This window comes from Bemisia tabaci, unplaced genomic scaffold, assembly GCF_918797505.1.
Source record: "Bemisia tabaci unplaced genomic scaffold, PGI_BMITA_v3".
Lineage (NCBI taxonomy): Eukaryota > Metazoa > Arthropoda > Insecta > Hemiptera > Aleyrodidae > Bemisia > Bemisia tabaci.
This window is the reverse complement of record NW_027311756.1, coordinates 131,391-143,551: the sequence shown is the minus strand read 5'-3', so window position 1 is coordinate 143,551 and position 12,161 is coordinate 131,391. Positions and strand designations below refer to the sequence as shown.

The 12,161-nt window shown below is 38.2% G+C and overlaps 1 protein-coding gene across 3 annotated transcripts in view; it reads right to left on the bottom strand.

Moving 5' to 3' along the window:
* Positions 1 to 12,161, bottom strand: part of LOC140225863 (ATP-binding cassette sub-family D member 3-like) — a 131,962-nt gene that overhangs the window by 7,163 nt on the left and 112,638 nt on the right. The window contains exons 16-17 of one of the 3 annotated variants that reach the window (XR_011900747.1): positions 10,263 to 10,353; positions 6,772 to 6,874 (exon numbers count right to left, since the gene is read on the bottom strand). Coding sequence is in view for 2 of the 3 variants with exons in the window: in XM_072305838.1 (XP_072161939.1) it covers positions 10,276 to 10,353 (78 nt within the window). In the remaining variant the exon portion in view is untranslated. Of the gene's footprint in view, positions 1 to 6,428; positions 6,875 to 6,901; positions 7,580 to 10,262; positions 10,354 to 12,161 lie in introns of those variants that run through there. The other 2 variants (XM_072305838.1, XM_072305839.1) reach the window with 2 other exon arrangements.

Below are 12,161 nucleotides of genomic sequence, written 5' to 3'. Positions count from 1 at the left end.
CACTCCGCGCGCTTCGAAAATAGCGCGCCAACTGTGAACGGTCATAATTTTTAAACCATTCATTTCCCCAGGTTCAACGATAGCTCATTTTAAAGCTTGAAGCAAGGGCTTTCATTTAAATTGATTTTTGTAAGGATTCATGCGTTCCCATTTACAGAAAAACCCAAAATAAAAAATCAAACAATGATTTTTTTCACATTTAAAAATTACCAAAAACAGACTTTAAAGTCTGTTTTTGTCCATTAATTAATGTACAGGTCTTGTCAAGAGCTTTTATTTGAGCCCAAGATCAAGTTGATCCGTTGCTTCGTTCAAAAGTTATGGCGGTCTGTGCGTTTGACCTTTGACCCCCTCCCCCCTCCCCCCTTGGAGGGCTAGACGGAAAAGTACACCGGATTTAGGCCTCTCCAATGATCCGTTATGATTCCTGAAAGTATGGATGGAAAATCTCTTGCGGCCATTTCCTATGGAAAATGGGACAGCCTCTTTAACAGACCCCAACTTTTTTTCCAAATCGGCCACCTTTGGGATATCTCGTTCGAAAGAGCACAAAAAAAAAAAAATATTCGCGCAAACCCGAAGTCGTCATCTTAAAACAAGATGGCGGCCGCTTTAAAGTTCGAAACAGCCGAAATTGGCAACTCGGTTTTTTGCCGGATAGATTTGCCTGAAACTTGGTATCTGTAGGTATTTTGACACGAGAAAAACTAATTTGACATTAGATTAGTGAGAAAAATCCGAATTTTTTAAAAGGGTCGAAAACTGGCAGCTTCGGTTTTTTGCGGATGGATTTGTCTGAAACATAGTATCTGATGGAATTCTGGCTTGAAAAGAAGAATCTGTCGTTTGATTCGGATGAAAACCGAGGTCGTCAATTTTCGGCCATTTTAAAATTTACCTGGTCGCCATTTAGACAAATTCGGGTTTTCTTCACGAATCTAATGTCAAATTCGTTGTCAAATCTCGTGTCGAAATACCTCCAGACTCCTTATATCAGGCAAATATATCGGAAAAATATCGAGATGCCAATTTCGGCTATTTCGAACTTTAACCAGCCGCAATTTGGAAACTTTTTAGGATGATAACTTTTGGTTTGCGCAAAAAATTTCTTTTTATAAGTTCTTTCGAACGAGATATCATGGAGGGGTCTTCTTTTGATTTGAAAAGAAAGTTTGGGTCCGTTCCCCCCCTCCCAGAAGTATCCTCTAAAATTTTACAGGAAGGGGGGCCAAAGGATGCTCCCTTTGACCTAGGAATATCCCCCAAGTTTCAAACCCTTAGCACAATTAGGTAAAAAGTTACAGCAGGATGAACAGTGTTCGTTGACCACCCTGTGGGTTATGGTGAAAACCAGGATTCTAAGAAATGTAAAGGGAACCTATTTCCAAAGCAGACAAGGGTAACGAACTAAACGTCTAAAATGGCCGCCAGATAGGGAACCTGCGTAACGCGCATGGGCCAATTTTTAAAGGCTGGAGGAAGGGAGCGCAAGTATACCTTACCTCAATCTTAATTTCCACCGCGTCTTGCCCATAAAAATTACAAGTGAAAATTTCCACCTTTGTAAATTTTAATTGAAGTGCCTTCAAAGTTCCTATTATTTGAGAAGACGAGAGGACCTTGTAAGAAGCGATCATGATGCCTTCTTTTCATTGCTATCACTTTATTCATCAATATTTAGCAAAATTTGGGCAGAGTTTAACATGGGTTTAGATGGCAGCTTGCAGTGTGAGCCCAAGTGCACCTAAGCGAAATCAATTTCAAAGTGTTACGCAGTGTTTGCACTAGTCAGCCATTCTGGACGTTTAGTTCGTTGGACAAGGGTTCCTTAAAGTGATTAATACAACAGATCTTACAGTTAACATATTGCTCATTAAAAGAGGAAAGACCTTTGTGTGCATTGATGGTCTTTGGTAGGCGAAGTCTTGCCCTCCAGACTGCTTTCCTGCTCGTAACAAACCCACAGGAGATCATGTTTGTCATAAATGGCAACTGCAGTAGCCTTCTTGCACCAAGATCTCTGGAATAATTTATTTTCAAAAATTCGGATTCTGCTTTCGAACAGACATGATTTTCGATCCTTAGAATGACATGTTCAGAATTTATAACTTTTTTCATGCAAGGACCACCATTCTCACCCCGAACATGGATGGAAGGGGGGGGTGTTAAATGCATTAGATGTTGAAATTTAAGATGACCATCATAAATTTTCTTTTCCTTAACTTCAAAACGAAGAGATTAAAGCAGATCCAATTCACATTTCTTTACATTTGTTGCCAAACTAATTTGGAAATTTTTTTAGAAGATTCAAAATTCCTCTAAAGCTGAGAATATTTTGTTGAGTACAACCAAATTCTTTAGATCTTGATACTTTAAAAAGAAAAAATTCTCGTAGGAGAAGATGATAGGGACAGGGAGTAAGACTATGGGAGGATAGGAAACTGTGGTGGCTAGGTGAAAGCGACTTGTATGTATGTATACATGGAAACAAAAATAGCTCCATTGATTTAGGTTCAAAATGGCTATAGAAAGATATGTTGTGAACCTACAGTCAGGTTTATTTCAAACTTGGTGGGCGGGTTTATATGAAGTGCTAAACATGAGCTGGACACTATTTTCAAAAAATATCAGATCCTTTTCAGGATGGCAACCTTCAAATGGCGGAAAACTAGTACTTTCTTGGGAACAGTCACGATTACGGTTAATTTTAATTATAATATTATTGAGTATTTCAATATCAATAAATATTATACAATATTATAATTATAGTAATACATGAAATACCTGATAAGTCCCAAAAGTACTGCACACTTCCTTTTCGTGAGAAAACAGTTAAAGCTATCGACATGCGAATTAGACAGGGCTCTAAATTGAATCCTTAGCTTGAAAACAAGACCAATTGCAGGTCTCTAACTTAAAAATTGCTTAAGTTATATCACTTCAAAGTTGACGTGTAAAAATTGGCCCTGGCGTTTTTCCGACCCCTTTTTTTAATAAAAAAGTAGACGAGAGAAGCTACAAGAGTAGAAAGGCCATTTATTGAAAAAAGTAAACAATAAAACTTACTGAACTTTGGAAATTTAATTCTCTTCGTCTGATAAGTCAACAACTGACCTTTTCAAAGTATTTGCCTTCATTTTTGACGCAAAGTTCCAGTTGTTCTCTCCACTTGACAAGAAATGTTCTCTCAAATTCTTGTTGAGGGATGGATTTAAGGAAAGTCTAAACAACAGACTGAATTTTTTCAATTGAGTTAAATCTTCTGCCTCTTAAATTTTTCTTAAGTTCTGGAAACAGCCGAAAATCGCCCAGAGCCAGGTCTTGGTTGCGCGCAGGGTGTGGGAGGCACACAATACTCTTTTGCTCCATGAATTCTTGCGTAAACTTCGCCATGTGCAATCGCACATTATCCTGATGCAGAAGTCAGGTTTTGCAAATTTCCGGACGCTTCTCTATGATGTGTCACTGGAGTTGCTGCAAGAGTATATGAGGACATATATGTAACAATGGCGGTCGCTGACATCCGCCATTTTTAGGGCAAACGCTTTTTTCGAAATCTAGAGCCTCCAAGAATGCCTGTGCAAAGTTTCAGACTTCCAGCACAATTTTTCGGCGAGATATGGACTGAAAAACATGTTATTTGTAAAAACAGCGGATGTGAGAATCCACTGTTTTCTCCGGCCGGCGCGGCAGGACACCGTGAAGATTCGAACCCACTTGCGATAACTGCCCGCCCACCGGCCATGGGCTGTAGCTGACACCCTAATTATACGTATCGGGACCGTCTCACCAGACTTGTTGAATTTTTAACTAATTTTAGAATTTTTCCTTGTTTTTGTTGTAAAAGTTACAAACGGTTTAGTTTCTTGTTCAATTTTGTTAAATGACTCAGCATTGACTAACTTTTGGTTCATTTCAATCGTTTCACCAGCCTTACCCTTCCTGAAAACTTTGCTTCATGCATAAAAAAGTGTTTGCGGATGTCACATTTTTTTCAAATCATTGTTACTCCTTCAATTTTTCACTTACATACATTGTAAAACGTGTGGTTTTAACCGGAAGAGTTGCTCTTCATGAAAATCTTTATAAGAATCCTCTCGGTTTTACGGGCGGAAAAGTTCAAAGCTTCAAAAACTTCAAACGCGATTTTCTCACAATGTGAAAACTCGACATCCGCTATTGTTACAGATAAGTCCTCATATAGTAATGTTTATCCGGAAAGAGTTTGATCTTTTGCGTTCCGCGCTTTAAGATTTTTTATTAAGAAAAGCTGCTAGAACGCTACAGCCAATTTTTACACATCAACTTTGAAGTAATATAACTTTGGCAATTTTTAAGTTAGAGACCTGTTCTTGTTTTCAAGCTAAGGATTCAATTTAGAGCCTTGTCTAAACCGCATGTCAATAGCTCTTACCATTTTCTCAAAAAAGGGAAGTGTGCAGTACTTTTGGGACAGCCTTTGTAGCATGTTATTACGGCTGATGAAATAATCCCACACAATCCTAATAATTACTTTGTGAATTGAACAGTCAACTTGAAACATTTGGGGGTGTTCCTAAGTCAAATAAAGCTACTTAACACCTCCCTAACACTTCGGAGGGTCCTCTATGGGCAGCACTGGCCCTAACCTTACTTTCCTTTTCTTTAAAATAGCAACCCGATTTTTTAATGATACATCATATGCGTAAAAATGAGCTTGTCAGCGCAAATTTTTAATCATTAACTCAAACAGTTTCAAGATGGCTGAAGGTTTCAGTTCAAAATGGCCAAGAAAGGGTATTTTATCTACCTATGAGCGGACAAGGAAAAAACACTAAAAATGTGTCCCAAACTGTAGGTGACAGAATAGTAAAATAGTGCTGGGTCCACACTTTTCTGCAGGGAAATCAAGGCCAAAAAATTCCAAACATTTTCACCGGATTCAGAGATTTGGACTCTAATGAGTATCAGTGTAAGACTGATGGGGAAAAGTGTTCAGCTCAGGCAGATGCATTGGAATACTAAGTGTACTTAGTCAATGGTCATGCTAAGAGATCTATGTTGATTTCTCATTAGATCTTGGAAAGAATCGGATATTTTGTAAAACTCTAAAAAACTCTTGAATACATAGTTTGAAATAAATCCGTGTATAGATCAACAAGATAACTATTTTTTTGGCCGTTTTGAACTTGAGCCGACCGCCACGTTGAAACAATTTTGAAATACGAGTGATATCCACTATTTGCCCTTAATTATGTTTCATTAAATTTTTTAATACTTGTTAATAATGAAATAATCAATTACATTCTAATCAAAACAAACAGTAATCCAACTTCCATTGGATCTAGAATAAAAAATTTTCTCCAAAAACCAGCACAGGTCAACATGACCCCGATTTAACATTCGAGAACTTACAATAAATTTACAATACACAATTTGAGAACTTAAAAATGTACGTATTAAATAAGGAAATGAATTAAAGAAACTAGTTGCATTGATAGGCACTCAAAAAACCTCTAAATTCGCACAAAAATTATGTTTTTCACAAAATCGAAAGATTATTTCTTTAACATTGCAATAATTCACAGAATGGCGATAGAAGTTACTGCAAAGAAAATAGTTTGCCCGAAAAAGGAAAGTTTTGAGCAAAAGGAATCATTGGTATTCAGTGAATAAAGTACAGCACAAAAAATAATCTTCTTACATGTAGAAACCAGCGTACAAATATAAATGGCAAGAATGCTGAGAAAACATCCAAACAATTTAAAAATTTAGGAAGCTTGTCAAATTGTTCAACATTACGAAGGAAGTATCTCAATCCATCATCAATGCTTGTTTTGCTTCTGAGCCCTCTTTTCCCCCCTTGACCCAAAGCAAATGGTGATCTCACTAACTTGAGACGAACTTACTTTCCCAAAGTATGCTGAAAAATGGATTATTTCATGAAGTAAGGGCATTGCCAATGGAAGTCAAAAATATCCTTTTCATTGACGGATATGGTCCATGTGCTATCATTTCTCTGCTTCAAGCTCTCATACATCTCCCATATGCTATCTACAGCCTGAACGATATGGATTTGTTCTATGTTGGTCTCACTCATACTGGAGAAGGCTGTGAAAAACAGTGAATGATCTTCATCAAACTGTTTCAATACCTTTTTATTCATAAAAGTACATTTGTGTTCTGCATAAAGTGAAGCCGTTTTCGTTCAGTGAAAGATATGCCGTTCACAAATACAGCATTTCTGGCCTTGGACCACTTTCTTAACAAATCTTGTATATCTCATACACTGCAAGCGACTGCCGGCCGACTGATAAGACTCGGCAGTTTGCATTGAGATATCAACCCTCTTTCCATTACTCCTTCTCAACACATAGACCTATTGCTTACAGTAGCCCTTCCTGTTGTCTCATTTCTTTGTTCTTAATTAGAGGTTTTGGGCAAAAAAATTTTCTTCAAGTTTAATATTACTGGGCTTATATTTATTCATTGATAATTTGATTTACTTCCTCAGTTCAACTTGAAGTGAAGATCTGCTATGTCAGCAAAAAATCCTGTGCGAAAAGTACCGTGCAGTTAATAAATTTTGCTCGCTTTCAGATAATACTTGTGAACAAATGCATGCAGACCTCTTTTCATAGCGTGTGCATTAATAAATCTCAAAAAAATTTTCTCTTGAGAACTTCAGAACAAAAACAAGGAGCAAATTTGGTTAGTCTCTTTACAGCACTTCCAGGGTTGAAAAAAAGGTACAGATAGTCTCATTCAAACTCGGGTTGCATAGAAAACTACCTGATAGATTGTCAAAAATTCTTTTAGCAGCAGCTCAGTTTCCCCATGTCAAATCGAACTTTTTACCAGTATACCATGATCACAATACGAAATCCAGTGTCCCCTGAACAGTAAGAAGAAAATTGGAAAAATTAGGTTAAACAATGTGACTCTACAGTTACATTGAAGAGAGTCACAAGCTTAGTGCTGGACGCTACGAACAGGCTTGCAACTGAGACCAAAATTCAAAATTTTGAGATTTTTATCTAATCTTCCTGGACTTTTTTTTTAAAAAAAAAAAGTTCCTAGACTAATTCCGGCAACATTCCTTAACTTTTCTCTGATTTCAGGAGATAGAAAAAAAAGAACCCTTGAATATTTTTGGAAAGGTGAACATCGAGCTGTTTCAATCATATGTTGTAATTATGGTAGAATATTTTCGAATATTTGGTAAAGATAGTAAACAGCTAACCTCGCAGCTGCTTCACGTTGTTCCCCTTTGAGTGATAAAATGCTTTTGCTGGACTGAGCCTCCGGCAAAATGCCAAGTGCAACTTTTCCAGGTTTTTAAAAACGACATGACAATTCCAGGTTTTCCCTGATTATTGCCATCTTGTCAGAAGATAGATAGATGCAAGAACAAAAACTGAACCAAAAAAAGGGAGAAAAAAACAACTCATTGCAACGCTTTTTTAGATGACTCCATTATGCAGATTTCATTATTCGTAGAGCTTCTCCCTCCTCTTTGGCCACCCGTTATGTATTTCCTCCCTCTACTTACACACCCAGACACCGGCTCTACACTGGGTTGGCTCGTTATGGAACTTTGCTATAAAAAAGAGTAAAAAAAAACCAATGCTTCAACCAGTTTGATATGAAATCTTCTTACGCATTTTAGAATCATTAATATTTCACCCTTTGACGTAAGGGCGTATCCCGATTTGTTTACGTTTTGAGTTGTGCGTACATCCTTAAATGCTTTTAGCTGCTGTTTAATTCTAGCCTAGTCTCAGGTTTGGTTTCTCAATAGTTAATAACCAATAGCCATAAAACTGAAAGGCGAATCTCCTCATTGCCGAAGAGGCAACCTGATGTAAGGGCACGGTCATCTCCACCTTGCCTTGGTGCACTCGGGTTTTCCCTGCCTGCCATCCCTTCAATAGTCGAGTCAGGAAGGCCGAGTCAAAGAAAGAACCCTCTAACATCACCACCTCTGTGCTCTGTAGCTCTTTGAATAGGTACGGTTTTGCGCATAATTACATTTGTCGACTCACATGTTGGAGAAGTAGATGGTAGGGAGGTCTACGCTGACCGTTGAAAAATGATTTCCTCCGAGCAGCTCAGTGCAGGGCAGGAGAGCCGGAAGCCGAGCCACTGGTGAACGTGGGATCAGGGAAGTTTGGTATGGGAGTCCTACTGTCTCTTTGAATGGGGTTTTGTATTCAAATTTTTGACACCTTCTTCATTCAGGTGGAATGAACTAACAAGTTGGATTTTGCAATCGCTAGCGATAGCAATATTCGTCATGGGAACGTTAGCTTCTGGGATATGAAAATGTTAAGGTACAGTTCGTTTGTAGTAACTTCTGAATTGAAGGGGCTATGTAATTTTGTGTTGACATCTCTTTTTTAACATTTTTAATTATTTTCTTTGCATACAAGAAAGCTGTTTTGTACCAATTATTTATTTTCGTTGGATTATATATGGTTTTCGGAAGTTAACGCATTTAAGTTTCAGGTTCGCTTTTTCGGCGTAAAGTATACATAAGGTGTCCCAAAAGCACCGGGACTTGTTCTGTAACTTCGAAAGTAAGATAGATACAGACATGATCTTGATCTCATTTTAAAGATCAACTCAATACCTATCGATTAAAACCAAGATCAGCTCAATCGGATAAAAATTGACCGAGTTAGGGCAATTTGAAATCAGCGAGGAAAACTGAGTAGTAGTAACTGATTAAGTAAACTGAGGCAATATTTCTGTATTCATGGATTAAATCCATCAATCGAGTTCTGATTTTGGCTCATATATCCGTAACGGGTCCTCCAGAGCAATTTTCCACCTTGTACGATGGTTATTATTTCTTTATATCTATGTTTAAAATTTGAGGTGGGATAATGGCGGCTTCTCAAGAGCAACGAGGTAGGCGATCTTTTGCACCAACGAACAGAAAACTGATGGCGAAAAATAACCAATCGGAACCTCCCAAAAAAAAGAATTTGCCCAAAATCGAAACTTCGTGGTTCTGCGCAGATTTACCAGTCAGACACGACATCTCAAGGTGGAAAAAAACTCGCTGAAAGCGAATTTTAGAAATCAACACAACTTGACGTAGAGACATGATTGGCTAAAAAATACAACGGTTTTTGATACATCGGAAAATCAACCAAAAATCGAAGACTGGGCGAAACGCTCAAGGTCGCAGAGGCATAGGGAATCCCATAGCGATAGCAACGGAACGATTGTAAAGACAGGGGAACTCCGTTCCCATGCCAAAAATATTGTAATCCAGGCAGACAAACAAAAGGCCAAGTCTTTTATTGGAAGATTCTTATCTGATTCTATTCGAGTTCTCGCCACAGTTGTCAGTGCAAAGTTTATCCCTTAACCAAATTCTCTTTCTATGCACTTTCCATTTATTAACGCCAACGGTTTCATTACAATCAAATTCAGCCTGAAAATCTGCTAAAATTGTCGGCACGAGCCTGGCTCTTGACTGATCCCTAACACCACTTTTGTCACATACAGCACCATACTTTTTTAATTTGAACCAAAGTTTAGTAGGTTCTTGTCATTTAAAATTGAAGTCTGTTGGTGTACCAATGGGGGAAGAACTAAGAGTAGGTGAATCAAGTTTTGAGGGAGAATCTCTTTCTTTTTTCATAGTGCAAGACCTGAATTTTCTACTCGCTGTAGCCTGAAATGCTTTGGTGGTTCTTACATCAAAACATTTTTTCCTCTTTAAAAGAACTAAAAAAACTGATGTTCACTGGGAGGATTTTTTTTTCTCTTTAGGACAGGTGCATTTCTTTAAATCTTTACGCTTACAAAGATAAATGCTGAATAACTTGGACACCTCGTCGCACAATTTTGAACATCACTAGATTTTGAATACTTGCAAACGTATTCCACAACTTCTGCATATTTCAAATGATAGGACTGCAGCACATTAAAAACTCTTCCGTCTGACACAATACGTAGAGAAACTTTTTTCCGCACACTCTTTATATCTTGCTTAACTTCAAGAGCGATATCCTTGAAAGAAGGTTCTTGAAAGTTTGATGAATTTCGCAGAGTATCTCATTTAAAAAAATTCAATTGCAACACATCTTCGTATGAAGGTAAGCCTTTATGAAGTAGAGAGCGTGGCCTTCCAAAAAAAATGTGCTCCCATACCCCAGGCCCAACAGAACCGGCCAATCTTGCTCACTTGCTAAGGTTCCTAACTTATAGGGATTATCACTACACCGGAGTCAACTCCATTTAATTGAAAGAAAATAGATTAGGCTTACCGATACAATGATTTCATGACCCAAATTTTTCAGTATCTTCTTCAATAGGTTTGAAATCAAATGATCCACGCCCATCCATTTGTAAGTAATACTGAAAAAGTCGGAAAGAAAGCATGATATGCATTATATATTACTCAGATATTCATTATTTTTTCGATTGAAAGGGGATATTTCTGCTATCCTGCATTTACAGTACAAAATATTGCTGAGAAGACAGTTATGAGAAAAATAAATTTAACAGTTTTCAAACTTAGAAGAACAGTCAACTCAAAAATAATGTGTTGACTTAATGCATTATTGGTCAATATATTGCGTTGATTAAAGACGTGAGAGCTGATGAAGATTCATTTGACCGGAATAATATGAAAAGCTTGATGCGAAAACGGCTTTTTGCGCCCCCTGCCCCCTCTGGAATTTTTTCAAACTTTGACTGTTGATTACTCATACTTGGGCGCTTCTTTTCCCAAATTTTAAGACCCTCAAAAAAAGGGGGGTGGAAGTCAAGACCTATGAACCTCGATAGCTCTCGAACAAAGAAAGATGTCGAGGTCCGGTTTGGACGAAAAATCGTCTAAAATGAGTCAGTTAAGTCATTTTTTTTTAATTGTGTCATTCGAAAGTAGTAAGTGACCTAAGCTTACAGTTTTTTTCCTGAATTTTTTTGATGACTGCAAACGGGAGAAAAGTTTATTCGAAAGTGCCAAAAATTAGGGTGGCCTAAAACGGCGTTTGAACTGCGCGCTCGTAGGTTCCGCATGTACACGTCACGATCAATATGGCGGCGGAATGCGTAGTGGAAAGATACACGGCGGCGACGCGTTGGCGGTATGATTTTGTTGGTCAATTGGAGGTCATGTCGGTTACTTTGTTTGAGATTCATATGGATAGCATTTTGCAATTCGGAACTATAGGCAGAACGGTAGGTTTTCAGGAGAGCAACTTTTGCAAAAACCATTGGCGTTTTTCATCAAAACGATCAATGTTGCGGTTTGATGGTTCATTTTATAGCTATGGAGTTCCTTTAACACCCTGTGTTGACAGATTCGTCAAAAACATCACACTGTTGCCAATAATTACAAAAAAAGGCTGTAGTTCCTTATTGCAAAATGAAGAATCCGAGGAAGCTCATTTTGCAATTAGGAACTATAGATTGTTTTAGCGCTGACTGCATAAGGAAGACGACCCTAGTGTCACTATTACAAACTGGAGGGTTAACCCCAACAGAGAAAACACCCCTTCCTTCCATCATACGAGGAAGGGGGGAGGTGCATTGTCCCTGCGGAAAGATATTCCACAAAAAACAGGGTGTGCCAAAAATATGGATACCTACCGACTTGCTAATATTTCGAGAATGGTGGCAAATATTAACATGCAATTTGGACGGGAGGGTTTATAGATTTGATTGACATGAATCGATCAAAAAATGAAAGCATGAATCGATCGACACCGACTCGATCGACAAATTATTGAAAAACCGGTGTTATGATTCCGACATGACCGACATGAATCGATCGAAAAGTTAGAACATGAACCGATTGACGTGATTTGATCGGCACTGATTCGATTGACGACCGTGAATCGATCAAAAACCAGCGAATCGATCCGCAAATCCGTGAATCGATTGACAACCCCGTGATTCGTTCGAAAAATCCGTGAATTGATCGATAAACCCTTGAATAGGTCAACAAACCCGTGAATCGTGAAATTTTGAAAATTCGAAAATCCAAGATTAAGGATGTGGCCTATAATGCTATCTCGGCTCCTGTTCGATGGATCTTGCTGATTTTTGGTACCGGGGGGTATTTTTCGACGGGAAACTCGAATTTCTGGTCAAATTTTGAAAATTTAAAAATCCAAGATGGCGGATGTGGCCTAAAATGCTATCCCGGCTCGTGCTCC